A 23,719-nucleotide genomic window follows, 5' to 3' on the forward strand; every position below is an offset into this window, starting at 1 on the left:
CAGTGAGGCTGAATGACTTAATTTATGTAATAGAAAAATCCAGCCACACCTTCACCCAACAACTCAAGCCCAACCTGTGGGTCACAAAAGTACAGTTAACTTTTTTGTTAATTTCTGCCACTCTGATCTTCCAGGGTCCAGCTGGAAGTAGAAACCCTGCAAACACAACTACTCTTATGCAGAAATTCACATCCCACTTAGCCCAAACAAGGATGTAATGGAAATCGTGCAAGAAAGACAAGAGTTCTAACCCAGTTTCTCTGCCAGAAAGATTTAAAGAAGTATCTGGTCTTTGAGGGATTTATCTGAACCTTGTGAGCTTTGCCCATCTCTCATATTTACTAAAATCTTGAGTGTCTGCTTCCAAGGCAGATTATCTAACCTAGGGAACATTCTTCAGCCCATCCCTTCAGTAAGATATTTGGATACACTCAGCATGTCACCTTAGTGCAGTGGTGGGCAACCTGTGGCCTATCAGAATAATCCACTGGCGGACCTCCAGACCATTTGTTTACATTTGCCTGGCCGCCCGCAGCTCCCAGTGGCCACAGTTTGCTGTTCCCGGCCAATGGGAGCCGCAGAGATGTGCTGGTCGCCGCTTCCGGCAGCTCCCATTGGTCGGGAATGGTGAACCGCAGCCACTGGGAGCTGTGGGCGGCCGTGCAAATGTAAACAAACTGTCTGGCAGCCCGCCAGTGGATTACCCTGACGGGCTGCAGATTGCCCACCACTGCCTTAATGGCTTAATATAATCGTCTGAAAAGGAAACCATTTCAGTAAATTAATGTGAGCTAGTCTAAATTTGTGCTATTTGCTGTGTATGGCAAGGCATTGTTTCAGAAGATATTGACCTATCGTATTCTCCATATTTCAGAGCAGGATCTTACTTTATTCCAAATTGCTTTATCTCTTGGGCAGTCACAAGTGGCAGTATATTACTGCTTTGGAGAATGAATTGTCTATACAATAAGATAGTGCTGGGAAAAAATAAGACACTAAGATTAGCGGCAGCCGCATACATTAAAATTCAAACTGAAATCCCAACCATGGAAGGAAACTAATAGAAGAAGAAAATATATCAAAAAGAGAAGCGCTGTCTCATCATTCACCTGTGCTGAAGGATCCAATTTTAGCCATATCCAATAGCACTGTCATTCATCTTCTTGGTGTGTTATTGTGATTTAAATCCAAGCTCTATAAGGGAGAGCAGTTCTTTTAAAATGATTGAGAGGGAATAAGGGCAAATTCAGTGTTTAGAAAAAGTTTATGACATCACAATATTATACTTTACAGATGGAAGCAATATTTCCTACTTTGGGAGGAAAACTAATCATTTTCTATCTGCTCTGAGTCACTGCATCATTATAAAAGTGGGAAATAAGTAGTTTTGCACATTCCCAATCGTGTTCAGGATGACACTTTTGTTTATATAATGCCTCTGATTTATAGCATTTAAATATTAGCTTGACTACATATTAATTATGTGCTTTTGATGTTAGCCACTTTAATGTAAGAAGAAATTAAATATTTCACTTGAAGATAAAACCGTGCAGTGGGGAATCCTAAGAAATAAATGTGTGGCTAGCAGAGTGTTCTCTTTCTACTGAAATTAGACTAGTTCTAATGATCATGGGCTTTGTTTGTCACAAATGTGTGTGTACATGCACCCTTAGTTAGCACCAAGTGAGCTATGGCACAGTCTCTTTTGTGAGGGTGGGGAAGGGGAATGTCACCTACCTAGGGCACTTCCCTGGAAGGCTTAGCTCTGAGAATAAATGAGGTGCGAAGGCCCCATTGCATTGCCACTCTCCAGCCCTTGCACTTCAATGCCCTATTCTGCAGGGCCACAGGAAAGGTCTGAAACATGCTTACCTGACTGCAGAAGTGACTGTTTTTAATTCATCCCAGCCAGCTGCTGGTAAATGGATTCCCTTAATTCAGGACATAATCTCTGTAGCAACAGTTCCTGCCACCGGCAACCATAATGGTTACTCATACTTTACTTCTGCTGCTTGTTGGTCTCCTCACTTGTTTTAATGGTATCTTGTCCATCCATAATTCAGCTCACGTGTAAGGCGCAGATATGCCCCATGGGTGCACACAAGTGCAATTTGCATGTGCCTGTGCCTGCAAGGATAGCTGTGTTCCAGCGGCAGTTGCACTCGGGGTTTCATAGACGCATCATCAGCAGAAGCTACACTGGAAGGATGCTGAATCCGTTCTTGTCGCCACCCCAGTACAGTGGGGGTTGCAGGTTGCTTCTGGCACTGCTTCACCGCTCTATTAACTGCCAGCAGGAGTACACAAGCTGAGTTACACCAGCAAAGGGAAACTGGCCCACAGTGGCAGGCAAAGCTACAGGAAATCCCTTCTGTATTAGGACACAGAAGCAACTATTGTCCTCCATCCAAACGATTACCAGGTTAGTGGAGAAGAAGGCATGGGAATCCAGGCAAACATGGCTGCTAGCAAAAGAGATGCCACTGCAGAAGGTGCTTAGAAACCCTTTCAGGACTACTTGGGGTCTCGGATCAGCTCCTATCAGGCAGCAGCCCCAATAGACAAGCTTATCTTATCAGGGGAGGCAGTTTTACAGTTAATTGTCAAACTACTGATGAAGGCATTTTTTATGAAAAAGTTTATCCTTATCTGGACGTGTTCACTTTGAGCACCTTCCTTCATGGCAGCTCTCTAAGGAAGCTCTGGGGAAGCTGCTGCTCAAGAAACCAACTCATGGACAGTCTTGACAACTTTTCTTTGGGTCGTGGGCCTGGCTAGAATTATCCATCTCTCCCCCATCTTGGGCCAAGCCACATTCTTCATCATCTGCCCTGACTGCCTGATGGCTTTAAACTATAAGGCCTTAAAGGGCTTGGGACCTAGCTACCTGACGAAGAGCTCCTCTCCATGCATAAGACTGCTGCCGTTGTGGTCAGTAGAGACACTCAAGCTAACATCTCTCTGGTTTTAAAGGGAGGGGGCTGATGTCAAGGCATTTCCTGACAAGGAAACAACATTGACATTAAGCGACATTGCCTTTTAAGATTCTTGCTCTTCCTGTTTTCCCATTGGGCTGACAGAGCCCAGATCTGTATCCTTAAGGCCTTGCTGCAAGGCTTTTCTGTTTTCCCAGGCTTTTGTTAGCGGGTAGGTTGAGGGAGGCTATAGTTTTGTTTAGCAATTCATATTTTTAATTTGGGGGTTGATCGATGAGAAGGCCATTTCATTCTGGCTTTCTGCACATTTTCAGTATCTGTGCAAGCCCGTAGAGCTTGGGATAGATGCTTTTTAAAATTCACAATCGGGATTGCAAAGGCCTGATCTTCAGCCTAGCATTATCCAGGCCTCTCTTTATGCACCTTCAATTTTGGGGGTGCAGTTTAGATCTTGTGCATGTCCAAGCACATGATTGGTAGGTGCACTTAGACACACAGATGCCTAAATTACCTGAATTTTATCAGCAGTTATTTGTGGCCAGGTTTTGAAAATTTGGCCCTAAAATCTTCAAGTGGCTTCTGCTGGGGCATGCTGATGGTACAGCTTGGACTATGGAACCTACCTTCCAGCAGTGGTACCCTTTGAAGTGTTTTGACAGCTACTACCTTTCCTGGCTCTGAATGTTCGGAGGGTGGGACTATGAAAGAGGGGCAGGAATCATCAACCACCCTTCTTCCTTTCAACCATGGGAGCAGATAGACCAGCAGCCTCACTGGTCCTGGGACCCAGATTCATCAGAATGGATCATGCCTAATGCTATCATCTTTTTGTTTAGCTGGGTTTTAGTTAGTTGGTGGTTTTTTTTATTGTTTTCTTCTTCTTTTCTTGTTTTGTTTTGTTTTGTACTAAGGATCTTACTGCTCTAGAACCAGTCCTTTGTTCTAGTATTATGGAATTTGAAAACAAATCAGGGTTCAAAGGTGCAGTACTTGTCCTGCCATTTTTCCTGTTTTGTACACCCATGTGTGTTGTTTGGCCTGCTTGGGGAAAGTTATTTGCTTTCTTATTGCTCCATATGCAGCTTCTTAACCCCCAGAATCAGAAAGGTGCATCGGAATAGCCTCCGTTATGCTAGTGCTAGAAGTATTAGCAGTTAAATCTTCTGGCTCTGAAGCACCAGGGATCCATAAGTGCTGGGAATCCAGCCTTGGCTCCAGCCCCCAAGGGGGTTAAAAAGCCCAGCACACTTGTTGGCCTCCTTAACTGGAGCCAAAATTATACTTTACAGATGGAAGCAATATTTCCTACTTTGGGACACAGACTCTCTCCACTTGACAGCATGTGCCATAGGACTTCGACAGTTCTAGAACTTGGCCCTCACTCTAGTACTTATTTAGCTCATGGAGTCTCTCTTCAAGCGCATGGGAGACTGTTCCCCATTTCATCTCTTGATTAAGATATTGTTTTCTGTAGCTATTCCGTCTGCTAGAAAAGTGAGTGAGCTGTAGGCTCTCCTGGCTGACCCCCACTCTTACAGTCCTTCACAAAGATAAAGTAGTGGTAACAGAATTCCATCTTAACCAGTTCATAAACTTGCCAGTGTTTTTCCTTAGGCCTCACTCTTACTCAGGAGAAGCTAGGCTGCACACCTTGGATGGCTTCTATTTAAAGAGATATGCAGGAAATCATCTAGACTGTTTATCTCTTACGGGGGAAAAGTACAGGTCAGGTAATGGCATCATACAACCTTTTCAAGTGGGTTGGACTCCGTATTGAAGAGTGTTATGAATACACTTCTGTTCCTCTTCCAGAAGGGCTTAGAGCACACTCGCCTAGAGTGAAGGCACTTCCATGGCCTGTATTACACATATTCCCATATTAAAAACTTGCAGAGCTGCCATCTATAGCCCAATTCATACTTTCCACAAACCATTATTTCTTAGATCTAGCGTCAAGGTCAGACACCTGGTCCGATAAAGAAGCATTACAATCTATATGTCAGGGGCCTCCTCATCCCACTGTCCAGAGGGAGGATTGCTGCTGGCCGGACACCCAAGAGTGGGAATGTGTAGGAGCCATTTGACAAAGAAATGAAGGTTGTTCAGCTGTAACTGGAGTTCTTCAAGATGGACTCTACATATCCACACTCTCCACACACCTTCCCTCTTCCTGGGTGGCCTGATTTCAACTTGGGACCTAAGGAGCCAATCAAAAGAACTGAGGCGGACAGTTCACCATGCTCCCTTTTATAACCTCCTCTAAACATTGAGCCGCTTGGGGCACAAGAGCACTCCAACAGGCAGTGCTGTTAATATGTTCCAGCAGTTGATGCTGCACCATCGGCGCATCTCAGGAGTGTGAATTCACAGAGCTCATTCAGGGTTCTGATTACAGGTGAGCAACCTCTGCTTTTTATTTCCAAAGTTTGTTTCCTAAGTATTTTCTGCCTTTTGATCACAGTACTTCAGCGAATTAAGGGCAAGCCTGATAACCAGCCAGCCTGACAACAAACGAGAGGTCCTTGACCAGTGCTTTAGGAACCTAATGGAAGGAGTGGAGCAAAACCTTTTGGTAAAGAACAGAGACAGGTAAGCTCACAACACCCTAAGCGTTCTCTACCGATAAAAGCCAAATCAAACACTCAACCAGAGAATAACATAACAGAGTCTTCTGGGCTAACCTGCAACTACAGTGGAGTTTGTTAGCTTCCTTTAAAGGTAAGGTAATGTCCTACCAAATAATCCTCCCTTAGACTTACTAGTTGGAGCCAGAGCATTTGATAATTATCTATTTAGTTGTTCTTAAATATGTATTTATTTAGGATATTCCCAAAGGCAGGGCCTGCCAGGGAATGAGTGCTCCTTTCTCTTTTTGGCCACCACCTCCCCCTTGGAAAAAACTACCCCATTTTCTGGGGAGGGGCATAGGTCTCCCTTTCTCCAACGAAAACCAGTCCGATGCTCTTGGGTGCTGCAGAACTACGAGGGCTTCTGCAGTCTCTGCTGCTCTAGGAGCTGTTGCTTCGACTGACCCCAGTCCCTGCAGGTGTAAGGATGTAACTGTCACCTGTAAAAAGACAGAAATGGGAGAGGGTCAGTTGGGGGCCCCGTAACAGCTAAACACAACATTGCTGAGCTGGTTTTTCTTTGTTTTTTTTTTAGAAGACCAAGATTGGCAATTTACTCACTTTCACCCTCACTGTAAAAAAAATTGGGTTAGTTTAAAACAAAAGCAGTAGAAGTTGGCTGCGTTTGAGGTTCACACTAGTCTTGTTACCAACTGTGTTTTCACCTCTCTGCACCTTTACTCCACCAAAACAAAATCTTTATTTGTCACAGGCATGATTTATACCAGGGTAGAACTTCCTGGAAAGCTTGAGACAAAACGGACAAGACACTTGGGAGTGGTGAAAGTTAAAACAATTAGATGATTCCGTTTCCCCATCATTTTCTGAGAAATGACAACTTGTCAAAACTCCAAAACAGTTTGGTTTAGAACCCCCAGATGGGTTTTAACCTGTTGTCTTACGCTAGGACTGATGCCTTGGGCTATTTTTAGGCGGAAGAGGGTTGCTTTTGGAATTATTTAGCTGTTAAAATACGTTTCTGAACACATTACGGTCTCTGCAGAGATGATCATTTCCTTATATCCCTGATACTAAGTTTATAAACTCCACGTGACCCCACTGTAGATAATGGCAATGGGTGAGCCAGTTGAGAGGGGGCAGTGTGGAGATGGAAGGGGTCCCACTTAGTAGTGTAGTGACCGCACCTATTCCATGATATAAGTCCACTTGATATGCCTCAGATGAAGTTTTCTCCATGTAGTGGGGAGAGTAGGGAGCCATGTGGGAACCAGGAAGGAGGAAATCACAAGAGGTGATGGTGGCAGACAGTCTGGGGAGGATAGAGACCCAGCTATGCACAGTTTGTAAGCTCCATGGGGATTTCTGTGACTGAACAATCCCACCAGTGTTTTTAACAACTAAAGAAATTTCCAGAGTATTTATTTATAGATAGATAAGTCCAGCCTTAGCTCCATATCTATCAGTTCTTAAAGGGGAAAACCCCGTGAGATAATATTTTCTAAGGAAACAAACAAATGTTGGACTGGAAATTTAAAATTAAAGTTAACTTAATTAACGTTATACCCATAGAACAACCACAGACTCGGTGCCAAACTTATCAAATCATGTGACTCAGGTGTGAAGTGTTATGGGACTCCCATATCCTGGTGTACAGTTAGCACTGAGCTACCTTACTCATATAGATTCATAGATTTTTAAGGCCAGAAGGGCCATTGGCTCATTTAGTTTGACCGCCTGTCTCTCACAGGCTAGAGAATTTCACCCAGTTACCCCTCCATTCAGCCCAGTAACTTGTGTTTGACTAAAGTGTAACTTGCAGAAGGGCATCAAGTCTTGATCTGAAGACATCGAAAATCCACCACTTCCCTTGGTAGCGTGTTCCAATAGTTAATCCCCCATCACTGTTAAAAAAAGAAATGGTGCTTTATTTCTCATCTGCATTTGTCTAGTTTAATATCCAGTCATTGGGCTTCCTGTGGGCCACTGTAGCATTTAACCTGAACACTAGCTGACTTTAAATGGATATAGCAAACTACTGCCTTCTTTACCATTCCACATAGCTGCTTGGAAAAAAACAGATAAGCCTTCACATCTCATCACCAACAATGCCCAAACTAAGGGCTATTTCCCCAGGAGTATTTAGAGTTAAAACATATGTCATGCCATGAGGTTTGCCATAGACATGTCATACGGACAAAGGGGCAGTGTGGAGAAGCCTCCGCACCTCCACGCTAGTACTTAGGTGCATTGCTGGGCAGTGTGGAGACGCTTGCGCTGGGGCTACCCATGCTGTCTCTGTTCTGTGGATGACCAGGACTTCAGTCTCAAGGGCCGTTAATCACCTAACTTGCATAAGCCCTAAGTTCAAACATACACAGCCTTTTAAAATAGAATTGCAATATACCGTGTCTGTGGAGGATTCTAAACTCCAAAGGTTGGGTGGTCTTTTGGGAAGTCTTAGTAGCTGCAGCTAGATATATATATATTGCTCACTCTGGGGTAATGTGAGCAGGTATTATCTAGAATCATTAAAGGAATGGTACATCAAATGAGTGATCGTCTGTCCCAGCTGCCTGGGATGGCTTTTAGGCAGCCATAGTATCAACAAGCAACATGTCTTCTACCTAGGCAGTCCTATTTTAAGAGGTTATTTGGGGCTCTTTTAAGTGTCTTGTAACTTCCTAGTAAAGTCCATTGTACAGGTTTATTTTAATTTGGGATGTTCAAATGTGAGCAGAAATCAGTTTTCATTAGTAAAGAAATAAACACAAAAGTAAAAAAGTATGTGCAGAAACATTCTGAAATGCATCCTCTGTAACCACACGCAGCAATCCCTAACTTACCACACTGCCGCTATCTGCAGCCAACAGTGAACTATGGGGAGTATGAACAGGAAGGGATATCAGCCCCAGTCCTGCCTAGGGATCTTAGACCCACCTGCAATCCCATTGGCTTTGAAAACATTCATCCACACAGAGCCCTTTGCAGGATCAGGGCCTTAAACGGTAATTCACAATTGGTGTTCCTTGGACATCTTCCTTAATCTGGCCTTACTGAGCCTGTGAGCTCTGACAGCCTCCAAGCAAAGAGTGTTAGAGCTGCAATCAATGCAGCTGCAGCATTTAAAAAAGGAGGCACATATTTGGGGGCACATCTAAGATCAGGATTATGCCTAATACTTTAAATTAGAAGCAAAACAATTTAATTTCTGCTACTGAAAATACAGTGATAAATGGCAACGGTACACTGTTTTAAATAAAGACAGACTGAGGAAGTGGATCTGATCTGGATCAGGTGTGCACTTGCTTTTAGGGCTGAATCAGGGCAAGGGTTCAGGGTCAGGTAATGCTGAAATTACATGTGCTGTCCTAGTGAGATTTTGGGCCCCAAAAAAGTTGTACAGTATCCATTGAGTTTGCCCCATCTGTTCTCATATGTCTTTTGAACAAATCAGCACCAGAAAATAGGCCTTATATAGAGAGTTCCACCTACGCTGATAAACAAGAGAATTTGGTCTGTGCCGTAAGTGTAACTGTGTCCTGTTTTGCTGAGAGACAGGGTGTACTCTGCCTTCACTGTCAAGAAAGGACACTAGGTCTGAAATAGCCTGAACTCAATGACTTTCTGAGCATGTTGCACAAAGCCATTCATTTGTCCAGGTTTTGGGGGATGGTTGAGGGCATTTTTCCATAAGCAGCGTGGGATGAAAAGGAGCTTTCCTGTTGCTCTGATTTCCTAGCTGGCTGAATTTACCATTCATAAGCAGTTCATGCTACTAATGGTCTGAGCTTACAGGTTGTCCACACACAATGTTATTAATGCTGCTGGCTAGTCGTTATTATGTTGTAAGACTAATTGTCAGGACACCTAGAGATTGTATCTGAGCATTCTTAATGTTTTTCCTATTGTTTAAATCTAAATAAATCAGAGGTCTGATTTAACCAAAGGTTTGGGGTTTTCTTGTGCCCAGATTCACCCAGAACATGTCGGTCTTTCGAAGAGACATGGCTGATGCCCTGCGCTGTGAAGGGGCTACGGAAGCCAGCAGTTTAGATATGATGAGTTGACACTGACCTTGGAAACCAGTGCATTGAATAACAACATATAGACTTTGAAAGTTTTGGACCTCACCATATTGTTAGATAGGAGTTGAAAACTTATGAAAACTATTTTTTTAAATAACTTCTGCCTTTTTATATCTCTGGCCTAAATGTAAGAATTTATAAGTGAAAATGATGTAAAATCAGTCTTAGCTTAAAGAACGTTTTCAAACTTTCTTATCAAAATTTATTATCCCTGTTCTTAAACCTGTATGAAATGGTGTAGAAACAATACTTAACCAAAGAACAAAATAAACACGCATTGCTTCTAAATGTGTACTAGTTAATGATTCTTAGTTCCACTCATATTAATAAATAATGTTTCTGACCACTTTCACTGAGGTCACTTCTGATTGAAATTTTGAGGCAAAGATTGGTATAAATTCTATATGAACTCTCTTGAATTAATAAAAATGATTATTTTTCTACAAAATGGTTGCATGTATATTTTAAACATGAGGTTTATGACTGCACACTGCAAAGAAGAACAAAGATTAGCAGAATGAAAAATGAGCTCTTTTGGACTAAGAATGTAATAGGAAAACCTAGAATATGGGATATTATAAAGCTTAGAGACAGTAATGCACTCTTTAATGAGATAAAGATAATGCTTTCATTACACAAACATACATTTCAGATGTCTTATTTCGGGGGGGGGGCGGGGAATACAATTATTAAGACACTTTTTTAAAAAGAATTAAATCTCCACCCCTGGAAAAAAGAAAAGCAGTAGTTACAGACACTAATTTCCCATATTCAGAGTGGTAAAATGTATAATGAAAAGGTGCATTTAAAGCAGAAAATTCAGCAGATTCCTCTTCACCTCTTCAGAGATCATAAAAAGTTCAATATGTGCCAAAAAAAAAATTCCTTTTATGCTGAGGCTCATGCATGCATTATCCACTCAGATTTGGTGTAGAACAATTAATTTCCATTTTGTGGTGAGTATGAATTATTGCGTGGGTTGATGAAATACACAAATTAATTGGAGTGAAATTTAACAAAAATTGAACTATTTAAGCAATAAGTCAATTACATTTTTTAATGTACAAAAGCTATTACATGCAATTAGAAACTGCTGCTCTGTCGTTTTCTTAACTAAGATGTAAATAATCTACTTGATATGTTTTTCATGCAGTCTTAGATTTGCGTAACTTGGTCATATTTTCACCACTTTCTCAAAAAGAATATGTGACTTTCAGTGCACCTAACGCAGGGGAAGTTCAAATCAGTATTTCCTGTAGACATTTTCCTGTTTTTTTTTCTGTGATTATCTTATATTCTTTTTCTATAAATTTAAAATAGTTACACTGGAACTATATAGGAGATGAAATCATTCAGTTGAGCAGTTTTCAGTTTGCCTTACATTGATGCATAGCTAAAGAAAATAGTGTAATCTACAGCCATAGGGCCTAATTTGCAGAATTACTGAGCACCAAAAAATCCACTTGAACCCCGGCTGCCTGACATCTCTGAAAATCAGGCCAGTTTTATTTAGGTGCCCAAATTAGATTAGTTCAAAGGCTTTATTGTTATTACTGATCAGATAAATAGCAGCTAGTACAATGAGTCACTTTACCCTTGAGAACTTAGACAAAATTAGAATCTTCATTGTTAAGCCAAATTCTGAAAGCAACAAAATCTAAACTACTTTAAAGAATGTTTGGGAAAGGAGGGTTGTTTGTTGGTTTTCATTCTACCCCTGAAAATGGCCCCAGGAGTCTATGTGCTAAATGGTCTCTCCTTTTTTGGTAAGTTTGCTGTAGCAACCACTTCAGTTATCTGGAAACTCTATACATTTGCATTAAAAGGTTCAGATGAAAACTAATGGGTTCTTTGACTGTGCTTTTCTTTGTCGTACTGCAGAAATAATGGTTATATGCAATCAGCTTGCACCCACAAATCAGTCAGTTTACTGGCTAAATTAGCCTGCTCTGCTGAAAGCTTAATTTTGGCATATTGAAAAGAAGCACCATGTGCCCTCATAACTCAGCACTCAGATTTTAGGGCTTCCTCTAATATAAGGCTATTGACTCCCTGGAGCACTGAAGTACAATTTCAAAATTTCACTTCTAAAACATACCTTGTTACAAACAAACAAGGTCTTAAACTGGGCAGACTTGATCTGCATATTTGAACAGCATCTCAACCTCCGTTAACAATTGACAACTAGAACTTATGTAGAGGAGACAGCCATATAAACATGCCTGCTTTTAGGTTTGGAAATGGATGGCATAGCAAATAAAGCCTGTATTTTAAGGCTCCGGCTTCTTTCTTAAGAGTTTTAACTGTCAGCTCTTCAAAGGGGCACTGTCAAAGTGAGTAGAGACCAGAATGTAACCGACCTTTTCTTTCTCTTCACCTGTTCACAAAGTTCATGTAATTCTTTATATTAAGGCACTTCTCCACAAGTGCCTTAAAGCATCCCCCTGCACCCACTTCTTTAAAAACAAAAGGTGTGGAAACAATGGAGTGATAATATCAATGGGGAGGTGAAGTTCAGACTCCCAAGGTGGCTGGGGAAAGTACCACAGTGGTGTCCTCTCCAGAGATTACTGTGAGCTAGCCTGAGTGATTGTGAACAAATCAGGACTTGGAAATCAATCTGATTCTCCCCCAAAGGTACTACGTATAACCATAGTGCAAAACCTTGTCATCTGAAGAAATCCCAGTTAGGTCTTCCTCCTACGAGGGAGAATGAACTACCCCCAAAAGGAGCCTAGCACCGGTTGTATTTCATATGACTATGAAAAGCAGATCCAGCTCTCCAAGGAAAATACAAAGTTTTAATACTTTGCCCTGCTTGCATAAGAAGACTTTGAAGCAACTCAGCCACTGGTGTGTGTATGCTTTATAAAATAATTCCTTAGACTTTTTAATGTTTTATTGTACTGTGAGTTTATGGTGACAGCAAACCTTTCAAACTATAGAAGGATAACACACTTCCTTGCCAGATTAAAAAATAATGTTAGTGAGGATTTTATGTACCTTAGTTTAGATTGCTGTTAAGAGCGCTTCTTTGAGAACATTCTCTTTGAGGTTTACAGAAAGCGTAATAAAATATGTAAGTTACATTTCTACAAACAAAAGCCATCATATAAGTTATTTATAAGTGTGAGATCGAAACAGTATCACGATAAATAAACCCTAATGGATACCTGCGGCATCCATCCTAACATAATTTGCCCAACAAAAGTGTTGAAACCAAGTCATATTTAGTAGAAAAATCTGGCAGGAACAGAGCATAGTGGTAGAAAATAAGAAGAAGAAAATGGAGCAGAGAAGCAAGCCATTTGGGGGTGCTGGCTGCTCCATCAGGTTTGCACAGTGACCTGTATGTAACACTCTCAGCCTTCCCCTTCAAGGAGTAATAAGTTTGGCACCAGATGCACAAGGTAATCAGATGTCTGTTTTCCAAGGTTGTCCCAAGTTAGGAGGACATTTCTAGTTAGTTTGAATGGAATCAGTGTTGTCCCCTGATTTACCAGAGATGGCAAAATAATGTCCAGCCCCAACTGCTCACTTCCTCTGGCTCCTCCCCTTTAACTTTGTCTCCTCCTTTGGTACATCTTTTTCCCATCCCCACCTCCTATTTTACTCTCCAGTTTATGTGTACAAAGCAATTCCACAGCCAAATAAATGGATGGATAATTTCATATTACTTTTACATTCCTGTGCAATCTTGCCCCAGAATATAAATTTAAATTTTAAAAAATCAAATCACTAACCCTTATGATTGTGAAGATGAACCTCAAAATATGAACTGAATGTAACTTTGTTTGCCTGAGTCTGCAGACAGCCTGAATCTAACTGCTTTGAGTGTGAACTGCACCCGTTCATGTCAACTGGGTGCCAAGGATGGCAATGTATATTTCAGTGTTGACTGTTTCACAACTGATCATTTAGCTTGAGCTAACCTCAGGTTAATATGCTTACTTCTTGAGGGAAGTAGTGGCAAATACTGGGGCAGGATACAGTGGGGCATACAGGAGTTGAGTAAGGGGGAAACTCTGACAGATTCCACTCACAGATCAACCTCCACGCACATGAGACACCAAAACAAGACTCCACTCTTAGTTGCGCTTCACAGTAATGATCACGCCTCTCCTATCTTGATACTTTGATCATCAGTGAAATAGTCAACGACATTGGATGATCACAATTCAAATGTCAACTTCAGAGTTAAAAACCCTTAAAAATGTGAAAAGCAGCAGTTCACACCTCTCTCAAGACCTATTGTTTAAGACTGCATGCACACTCAGGCACATATCGCTGCATCAGTGAGACTGGTTTCCCATGCGGAAGGTTTTCTTCACAACTAAAAGGATTAGCAACATAATTATACATTTTAAATAAAAGCTTAGAAGCTGGAGCCCAGCAGCCTTCAGAATAAAGTACCAGTGAGCTGGAGAGGCCCACTATGCCCCCTGTGGGCAGGTAGTTAAGAAATGCTGGGGTGGGAATGAGAAATTCCCCACCCCAGAATCTAAAATTGTCATTACCCTGCCATCCCCTGGTGACCAAAAGCCTCAACTTCTGCTTAGCTACCAACATCATTTCCCTCCCCCTCGCCACCCGCAGACAACTTCCACAATGCATTTCTGCCATGTCAGTATCACAGTCTGCAGCGCCTCAGAACAGTTCAAATGCAGAGGCAGCATAAATACATTGACTCCTGCAGTGACTGGACCCAAAGGAGGTGAGGGCTCAGGAATGCAATATGTATAATGTTGGGGTCCCTGCCATGGAACTTGGGTCTAATGGGTCAGAGAGGACACAGGGCCTTGTTTATTCAGAAAGTCAAGATCAACTGCTATTTGTTTGCTGGGCCCGATACCCTACCCACCCACCATGCTGCCTGCCTCTCTATTGGCTGCTTTGCCCTATCCTTTGACTCTGCCTTGCTACCCTATATGTTGCACCTCAGATTTCCTCCACAGCACATCAGGATCAAAGTGGGAGAGATGGCCCCTGTGATGCGCTGACTCTAGCAATAAGGTAAAGGCTGGCGGGGGAGAAGAAGCAGGGATCCAAGGAGGAGACAGTGATGTTCTTGTAGTCATCACATCCCTCTTCCCAAACTGTCTCCCCTCCCATGCTCAGTCCCCACCCAAACCTTCCTTTCTTGCCCACCCCCCAGTTACAAGTCTTCTCTCAAACCTCCCCAACCCCCCAGTCACACCTGAACCCTAAAACTCTCCCATGTCCCCCTCCCACCAGGACAGATTTTCTTATCCCCAGTAGCCAAACCCTGGTATGTGCTTGCACCCCAATACGCATACGCTGCTCCTTAATGACAGCCTGAGTGGTGGCCCACTGTGGGAGCTCTGAAATCTGCTCACCCTCCACATGCTGCTTGTTAACACACCCTCTGCCTGCAATACACAGGATGTGAAATGCTCCATCTTCCTCACCAGGCTAAAGGCAAACACATACCCCGTTACTAGTGCTGAGCTAGTTAACAGTCCAGCAGCCCTCAGTGCGGGTCAGTTACAATGGGGAGTGATAGGTCATGGCTAGAAAAGATTTGTGTTTAATGTTTACAAAGTAACTGTCTTCAATTTAACCTCAACCAAGTACACCTGTCCAGAGAAGGCTAAGGATAACTATAATTACCTGGGCTGCTCGTTAACATTAGAGACACAACCCTCTCATAGCCAAAGACAGAGGCTAAAACAGTGGTTCTCAAACCTTTGTACTGGTGACCCCTTTCACACAGCAAGCCTCTGAGTGCAACCCCCCTAATAAATTAAAAACACTTCTTTATATATTTAGCACTGTTATAAATGCTGGAGGCAAAGTGGGGTCTGGGGTGGAAGCTGACAGCTCATGACCCCCCATGTAATAACCTCACAGCCCCCTGAGGGGTCCCAACCTCCAGTTTGAGAACCCCTGGATTAAAGAATAAACATCCTTTAAAAGCTTCCAATGCCTTCTCACAGTGACACTGTCATCATACATTATAATGGGGAGAAAAAATCTTTGGGTCAAAGCTCTAGTATTTGGAGTAACCCTTTATAACCTCAGATATGGCATCACTCCATTTAGACACCCATAACACATATACACTGGGGCTGTTTTGTAGGTGCTTTCAAGATTAGTCACCCTCAATCATCACTACTTCTTGAGCTTCATGTCAACAGAAGGCAATATTTTAGATTACAACTGAAGCCTAGGTTGTGTTGCTGACTCCTCCGAAAACACCTGCCAGTTACAAATACCAACCTCAAGCTGCTAATCTATCCATCAGCCAAAAAAAGTTTGACAAAAACTGCCTGTGAATGTCAGAGACAATATCTAACCGTGATTGAGCTGCTTTTTATTATTTTGGATCTATCTGTACAAAGTGCCCTGCCTCCCTTAATCTTTGGCTCTCTTGCCAAGGCTCCAGTGCCATTTAGTTTAGACATATTATTCATCAAATCCCCTTGTACAGTGCGAGTACTGATGCAGAATGGCTGCCCTGGTTCACTGTAGAAATGGCTGCATTCCAGGGGTGAGATGGACACCATCTAATATTAGAACCACATGTGAAAAAGTCCTTGGGCGATGATTCAGTCTCATTGGCAACACAGGGAACTTTAGTTTCCCAGATCAGTGGTTCAGGTGGACATACTCTCCTAGCTTCAGCTGTGTCCCAAGCATAGCCAATCCAAAACTGCTACCATAGATGGATGACACCAATTGTTATTTTAAGTATTTTGTTTATTAACCCCCCCACACACACCCCCAAGGCTGGGGCTAAGTGTTCTGCATTGTGCTAGGTGCTCTACAAACGTAGGAAATGATCCCTGGTCAGAAGAGCTGACACTTAAATACACGCGAGTATTCTCTGATTCTGCAAAGGAAGATGAAGAGAAAGGTGTTGTCCCAACATTTCTGCCTGTGCACGTCAGCGGAATCATTCAATGTATAGGTCCAGACTGTCATTTCAACCCTCAGGAGGAGTCCATGTGGAGTTCTTCTTCTTGTGCTGTTGGTGGAAGGGTAACTGTGTATCAGTGCACTGTTCAGTGTTGTCCTGAAAGTATTCTTTGAGTCGGAAACGGCAAAAGTAGGCTTCCAGATCACCGCAGAACTGTATCATGTTGGTGGGGGTGGCAGGGCAGAAAGAGAGTCCCCGAGATAGGACAGACTTTTCTTCTGGGCTGTGTGTGGTTGGATAGATTGACGATATTGCTGGGTGGGTTAGGGGTACCATGGTCACAGATCAGCCACACCATCACCAGTTCATTCACCTGCACGTCCACCAATGTAATATACGCCATCATATGCCAGCAATGCCCCTCTGCTATGTACATCGGCCAAACTGGACAGTCTCTACGGAAAAGGATAAATGGACACAAATCAGATATTAGGAATGGCAATATACAAAAACCTGTAGGAGAACACTTCAACCTCCCTGGCCACACAATAGCACATCTTAAGGTGGCCATCCTGCAGCAAAAAAACTTCAGGACCAGACTTCAAAGAGAAACTGCTGAGCTTCAGTTCATCTGCAAATTTGACACCATCAGCTCAGGATTAAACAAAGACTGTGAATGGCTTGCCAACTACAAAACCAGTTTCTCCGCCCTTGGTTTTCACACCTCAACTGCTAGAACAGGGCCTTATCCTTTCTGATTGAACTAACCTCGTTATCTCTAGCTTGCTTCTCGCTTGCATATATATACCTGCCCCTGGAAATTTCCACTACTTGCATCCGACAAAGTGGGTATTCACCCACGAAAGCTCATGCTCCAATACGTCTGTTAGTCTATAAGGTGCCACAGGATTCTTTGCTGCTTTTACAGATCCAGACTAACACGGCTATCCCTCTGATACTATGCATAACTTCCAATACAAAAATGATACATATAGGATTAATACATTCAGTTGATCATAACCTTTGAGATATGTTACATGGCATATGTAGCATAAAACACATTCTAAGCATATTTCCATAAAGCCTTATGGGAGGTACCGTCACAACATGAATATAATGAGAGTATTTCCATGTAGTGTATTCAGAAGAACAGACCAGTCTAATGTGTCTAGCTGGTTGTCTGATGACTGACTGCAGCATGGGCATACCCAACTATAGTGGGGGCCTAAAGCCCAGGAATATTCAAAATCAAATTCCAGGGTTTATTGCTCTCCAGTAGGGCGGGAAGAGCCTTAAGCCTCAGCCTTGCCAGGGGGGGGGGGTGCCGTGGCTGCGCTGCTGGGATCCAGGCAGAGCCTCATCCCAGAGGCCGCCCAGGTTAAATCCAGGCCAAAGGGCTGGAATCGGATCTGCCGCGGGAGCCTAATCTCAGCCGGGTGGGAATCAGAGGGCTCTGGGCTGCCTGCAAGGGCCAGAGGCTGTCTGGGAATCAGGGAGCAGCGCTGCTGCCGGAGGGGGCCGGAATCAATCAGTCTGGGCTGCCCCTGCTAAGGCAGGCCCAGCTGCTGCTGGAATCAGGAGGGCCCTAAATCCCTGCTGGGCTGGGAATCCAAGCCCCTCCCAGCTGGCTCATCCCGGGGGCTGCTGCTGCTGCAGGGGACCGCCGGCTGGCTCTCAAGAGAACTCTGGGCGTTGGGAATCAGAGGGCGCAGGAGGGCCTGGGTCTGGGCTGCCAGGCTGCCCTGGGAATCAGAGCCTGCCGCCCTGGGCCGGGGCTTTGGGCTGCCTGGGCCGCTGCCTGCCCTCGGAGAAAATCGGAGCCCCAGATCGGCCCAAATCGGGGCGGCAGGGCCAATCAGGGGCTGGGGCTGGGATCGGGGCTCAGAGGGCGGCAGCGGCGGGGGAGCTGGGCCTGCCGGCGGCAGAGGCCAGCAGAGCCGGCGATCAGAGGGCGCTGCTGGCCAGAGGGGCTCTGGCTGGCCTAATCGGGCTGCTGGCTATCAGGCAGGGAGAGCAGAGCCAGAGGCCCAGAATCCAGAGCGTGCTGAGAGCAGCCCAGGAGCGCCACCCAGCGCCAGCTCTGGCAGCAGAGGCTCCAGAATCCCAGCCCCAGGCCCTCCCCTCCCTGCCTGCCCCCCCCCCCCCCCCCCCCCCCCACCCCCCACCCTCCCCTGTCCCCCCCCCCTCTCCCCCCCACCAACCTCCTTACTGCTGCCCCTTGCCCCCCCTGCCCCCAGCCCCCCCTCCCCCCCCTCCCTTCCCTCCTCCCCCTCCCCCCCCCTCCCCCCCCCCCCCCCCCCCCCCCCCCCCACCCCCCCCCTCCCCCGCCCTACCTCTCCTCCTCCAATGCCTATCTCCCCTGCCCCTCCCTGACTGCCCCCTCTGCCCCTGCCCCCCCCCCCCCCCCCTCTTCTCCCTTGACCCCCCCCCCCCCCCCCCCCCCCCCCCTACTTCTTGTCTTCTTGGCACTTGTGCGTTGTAGCTTCATTTTCATTTTGGCTTGGGGGGGGGGGGGGGGGGGCACCACCATTTTGGGCCCCACCAAAAATTATACAAACCTGCCGCCTATGTGCAGGGATGCCACCTAGAGTTAAAACAAGTTTGTGTTTGGTCAGTATTTGGGTGTGACACCACCAAGGGGCTGCAGAAAAGACAGCACTGGTCTGAACTAATGGCCCAGCCTAGTGATAGGGTGGTTTTGTCCTGCTGCAGTGTGATCCTAACCACTTGTGGGCATTAAAGCTCTCATGTTTTTCATAAGAGTTGACTGAGTTACCCTAGGAATCCTGGCCAAATCTCCTCTTGACGAATGCCATTCTGACTGCTTAAATTCGCACATGGTTACCATGGGACACAGCATTCTTCACTCACTCGTGTGCATGGTTGCCATGGGCTAGCTGCTACAATCCACCCCAAAAGTGGCTGCAGTTCATCAGTAAATGATCTGTTACAAGCACAGCGAGAGATTTCATTATGCATGTGTATAGTTAGATGCATACACAGTTGTGTGTGCGCTAGATACACTTTGTAAAGTGCTTTGGGATGGAAAGTGTTCTCTGAATGTCAGCTGTTGTTCTGTATTCTCTCTAGAGCTGGCTATGCCACCACAGCCAAGCTAGAGCAAACCATCAAAGGGAGCTGCTCGTCTTAGCAACCTGTTGATACCGGCAGAGCTCACTAGGTATCTATTAAGAAACGAATATCTGGCACCACTTCATATAAGTTGAAAATCATTCTTCCTTCCTTTGGATTTCACTGTAACAACATCAGTGATGCTGAGTCCCTTTTGCATTCATACGGCCGGGTTATGCAGCGCCGGCGGAATTCCACAGCAATACAGCCTCAAGGTTCCAGGCTTATGAACTGCTACCTCCCATTTTGAGACGGCTTTTCAGAGTCCCACAAGGATTTCCCTTGGGCTTGTTCTCAGCAGCCTGTCCCTCTCACCTCCCAAACAAAATGCTTCCTTTTGGAAAGAATTAAGTCAGAACAGTAAAATCAAAACAAATGTAATGGATTGTTTGGCCCAAGCTGAAATTTGGTCATTATCATTTTAACCCAGGCTACTTTACAGTCAAAGCCATAGAGCTTCTAGGACACATTGGATGCTGCTACAGCACTGATGCCAGTGAGGAAACAGAATGTCTTGGTTTGGATTAGAAATTGGCTTTCGGTTCAGATTTAAGGGCCAAATTCTGCCCTTCTGTAGTGGTGTGAGAAAGTCTCTGACATAAGCTCCTAAGTGCTATGCAGGTTTCTGGTGAGATGTGCTCATGTTTAAGCCCATGGGAGGTTTAGCTCTGGGTACATTTTGTTACAGATCCCAGATGTTAGCTGGAAAGTGGCAGGGAGAAAGCTCCTGTGTTGCTCGGGGGTTGGTGATGAGATGTAGGGCCTTTCTCCTCTTGGGTTCCTACTCATCAGAGGTGCTTGTGAAGGTATCTAAGCTCTGCTCAGCAATGACTGGAAAATTGTTCTCAGCTGGGAGTTGTTCAGTGCCCTGCACAGCCCAGGTCCTAATGAGACGAGCCCCCACCCCGATTCCAAAATCCACTATCGCTGCCAGCACTAATTAACACTTTCCTCAGCAATCTCTGCAGAGCAGCGAAGGAGCTAATGGTTGGCGACAGACCTCACCCCAAAGGGCTGTCACTTGGGTTTGGCAGAAGCATGTTGTCAGGGCACTGTGGGGTAAGTTTGCCTTGCCTCTGCCCATGCTGTACCCACTGGCTGGACTCACAGAGGACTTCAGTCTCCAGGGCTGCCAGGCTGGCACGGTTCATCAGCACTAGACTCTGGTAATTCAGTCCCTGATGCCCAGGCTGCTACTTCTGTCTATGGAGCAGCATTCCCAGTTGCTTCTCCTCTTCTTGTCAATGGCTCAGACATTCAGGGTTGCTTCTGCAGTTTGCAAGGTCCCTTTGCAGGCAATGAGTTTAAGACCCTCCCACACACACTAGAACTCCTACTACCCCATTGCACCAGGCAGACAGCTTGTGCACCCTAGAGGTCTTGGAGAAGCACCTGCGAACTAGACCAGAGCAGTGCCCACAGGGACCTGCCATTGCTGCCAACATGACCTTGGTGGCCAGACAGGCTGGAGGAGAGCCCAGGGAGATGCTCAATGCTCTGCCTACATGTGCCAGGTCTGCATTTACACTCCAGTGGCTGTCGTGCTCTCAGGCAGGTGCGGCCCGGGGCTCCATTCCCTGCGGTACATGCAGGGAGAAGCCCAAATGCCTCTGAACTCTGGGGACAATCAAAGCCAGGTCTGACCTCCGAAGCTGTGAGCTCAAATAACTGAAGCTGTTGTTGGCCATGAGCGCTGTGAGCGACGTGCCAGCCACTCCCACTGAGCCTGTCTCCCCATGAGGAATGGGGATGCCCCAGCAGGAACCTGATGCTCTTCTGGGTTGCTGGGAGTCCAAGAGAGATGAAGAGGATGGCAATGAGCTCTGACTCTTTGCTGGTCCCTGATGTCAGCTGGACAGGAAGGGTGGGCACGGCATGCAGGAGATCAGTGAGCAGCACTAAGGGGAAGCAAGGACTCAGTGTTATGTCCAGTCCCTTGGTTTGAGGGACACCTCGGTCAACTGCAGGAAACATTTCCCTCGCAGGAAGCTGCTACGTAAGGTTAGGAGGCGGACAGGGACAGTTCAGGGTGGACCGACTGCATTATGGCTCACGTCTCCCCAGCTCCCCCTTCTTTCCATTGTCTCTTTCTGCTCTTTGGCTTTGCATGGTTCTGGTCAACCTTGGCTCGCTGTATATCAGTGAGTGCCGGGCTGGTGGTAAAAGGGAACAACTTCTTTAACTTCGCTGACAAAAATGGGTCAATGTTGTTTTATTGCAAGAGATTGTGCTAATCAGGGGGACTTAGCTGGAGGAATGAGAAGCAGAAGCAGAAGCTTTCTTGAGGCACAGCTCCAACATCAGTGGTGGAGTGGCTCTTCTTGTCTCCTGGGACATGAAGGGCACAGTTCCTCCGGGGCCCGGGGAGGCGTATGCTGGTGTTTGAAAGTTTGCTTACTAGCCATACCCCTACTCTGCAGCAGGACAGTTTGCCCAGGCCCTGCTTGGCTGTGGCCATGACAACGGTATTGTCCTGGGGAGGGACTTCAACTGTAGCATCAATGGTGTGTCAGTCAGGAACCATGAGATGCTACCCTCACTCAGCCATTGTCTCCTGCTGACTTTGGATCTCTGGAGGTGCTCTCACCCCTTTGTTAGGCAGTACACCTGAGTGAAGGACACCCCAGCCATTTCGCGGGTGGGTTGCTTTTGTGCTGTGAAGGCCAGTGTGAATATTTGTTCAGTCTTCTATGTCCCCCACTCACTTGTCTAGCCATCACTATATCTCTGTCAGCATTTCCCTCTCCCTGCCAGGCTTCCACTGGTGCTTTGATGCCAAATTGTTGCAAGACCTTTCACTCCAGTGTGTGCTGTGTTCTGGGAGCGTTAGCAGCAGCAGGAGCCCTTGTTTGAGTCCCTGAGACAGCGGTGGGATGTCAGGAAGGTCCAGATCCAATTATTCTGTACACCCAGGTTGCTCTGTGGTCCTTGCATCATGCTATGAGTGCCCTGAAATGAGACATCTTGAACCTTCACTGCAGACACATGGTTGAAGCTCTGCCAGACTCTTCCTGAGAAGAACCTGCTTCAGGGGTGATTGCTGGAGGTAAAGGTGCTGGGAGCTCTGGTTCATGCCTGTTTCACCTAGCTTCATGACACTGATGCTCCCATATTCTATGTCTTTGGTATGGAGAGGAAGACTGTGGACCATTGGCAGACTCCCTGTCGCATCTGACAGCTGGCTACAGAGATGCTGAAAGTATCTGTTTCCTTCTTCAGTGCTTTGTATTTGGCTGCAAAGGTCTGGCACTGGAGGAGTTGCACCAGGGGTTGCCCTGTCTTATTAGCAAAGAGCCAGAGAGGAAAGTAGGCTGGCACAGTGTACCGGTAAGAAAGTGGCGCTGTTATGGGCCAGTACACAACTGACATTAAAGCCCTGCTGTGGCAGCACTTTAAGGCCCGTACTGGCAGGGCTGCTGATGGGGGGAGGGGGAGCTGCTGCCCCCAGGCCCGGTGTTTTAAAAGGGCCTGGGGCTCCCAGCAGCTGCCGCTGCTACTGCAGCAGCAGCTGGATCCCCAGGCCCTTTAAAGCACCACCGGAGCCCTGGGCGGTGGAGGCCAGGCAGTGCTGAAGGGCTGGCTGTGGACGGCTGGCCCCAGCGCCATCCATAGGTGCAGGAAGTATGGGTGCAGGGGGTGCTACAGTACCCCCAGGCTTTGCGTCCAGCATGGCCTCACGCCGGGGTCCTGGCCAGCAGCCCACGCCCCGGGACCCCGCTGCCACCCAGGGTCCCAGCCACCGGACACCTGCCCAGAGACTTCACTACAGCCCCCTGGGTCTCAGCCACCCTGGGGCCTGTGGTCCCAGGCTGGGGCAGTGAGAGGCGTGGACAGGTGCAAGAGGGGGGTGCAGCTCAGCACCCCCACCCTAAAACATTGTTCCAGTGCCACTGGCCCCGCCTCTTCCAGGGGCCCAGAGCCACCCCTCTCCCCACCATGCCCAGGGGCCCAGCAGCCCTGTGTACTAGTAAGAGATTTAAGTTACTTTCACCCCTGCAAGGAGCAGTGGCATCTGGAGGCACTTCCTTCCTTGCAGGAGCTCTCTGTCACAGTCCAGCAACTCCCTCCTCAGAAAGGCCCAGGGACTGATGGGCTGCC

The 23,719-nt window shown here is 46.1% G+C and overlaps 1 protein-coding gene across 4 annotated transcripts in view; it reads left to right on the forward strand.

The window, feature by feature from the left end:
• RANBP17 (RAN binding protein 17) overlaps window positions 1-10,012 on the forward strand; it is a 265,755-nt gene extending 255,743 nt beyond the window's left edge. For all 4 annotated transcript variants that reach the window (XM_039484081.1, XM_039484083.1, XM_039484082.1 and 1 more), the window contains 2 exons: window positions 5,398-5,525; window positions 9,495-10,012. In XM_039484081.1, the coding sequence (XP_039340015.1) occupies window positions 5,398-5,525; window positions 9,495-9,591 (225 nt within the window). In that variant the 3' untranslated portion in view covers window positions 9,592-10,012. The remainder of the gene's footprint in view (window positions 1-5,397; window positions 5,526-9,494) is intronic.
• Window positions 10,013-23,719: the final 13,707 nt, after the last annotated feature.

Source organism: Mauremys reevesii, linkage group 8 (assembly GCF_016161935.1).
Source record: "Mauremys reevesii isolate NIE-2019 linkage group 8, ASM1616193v1, whole genome shotgun sequence".
Classification (NCBI taxonomy): domain Eukaryota; kingdom Metazoa; phylum Chordata; order Testudines; family Geoemydidae; genus Mauremys; species Mauremys reevesii.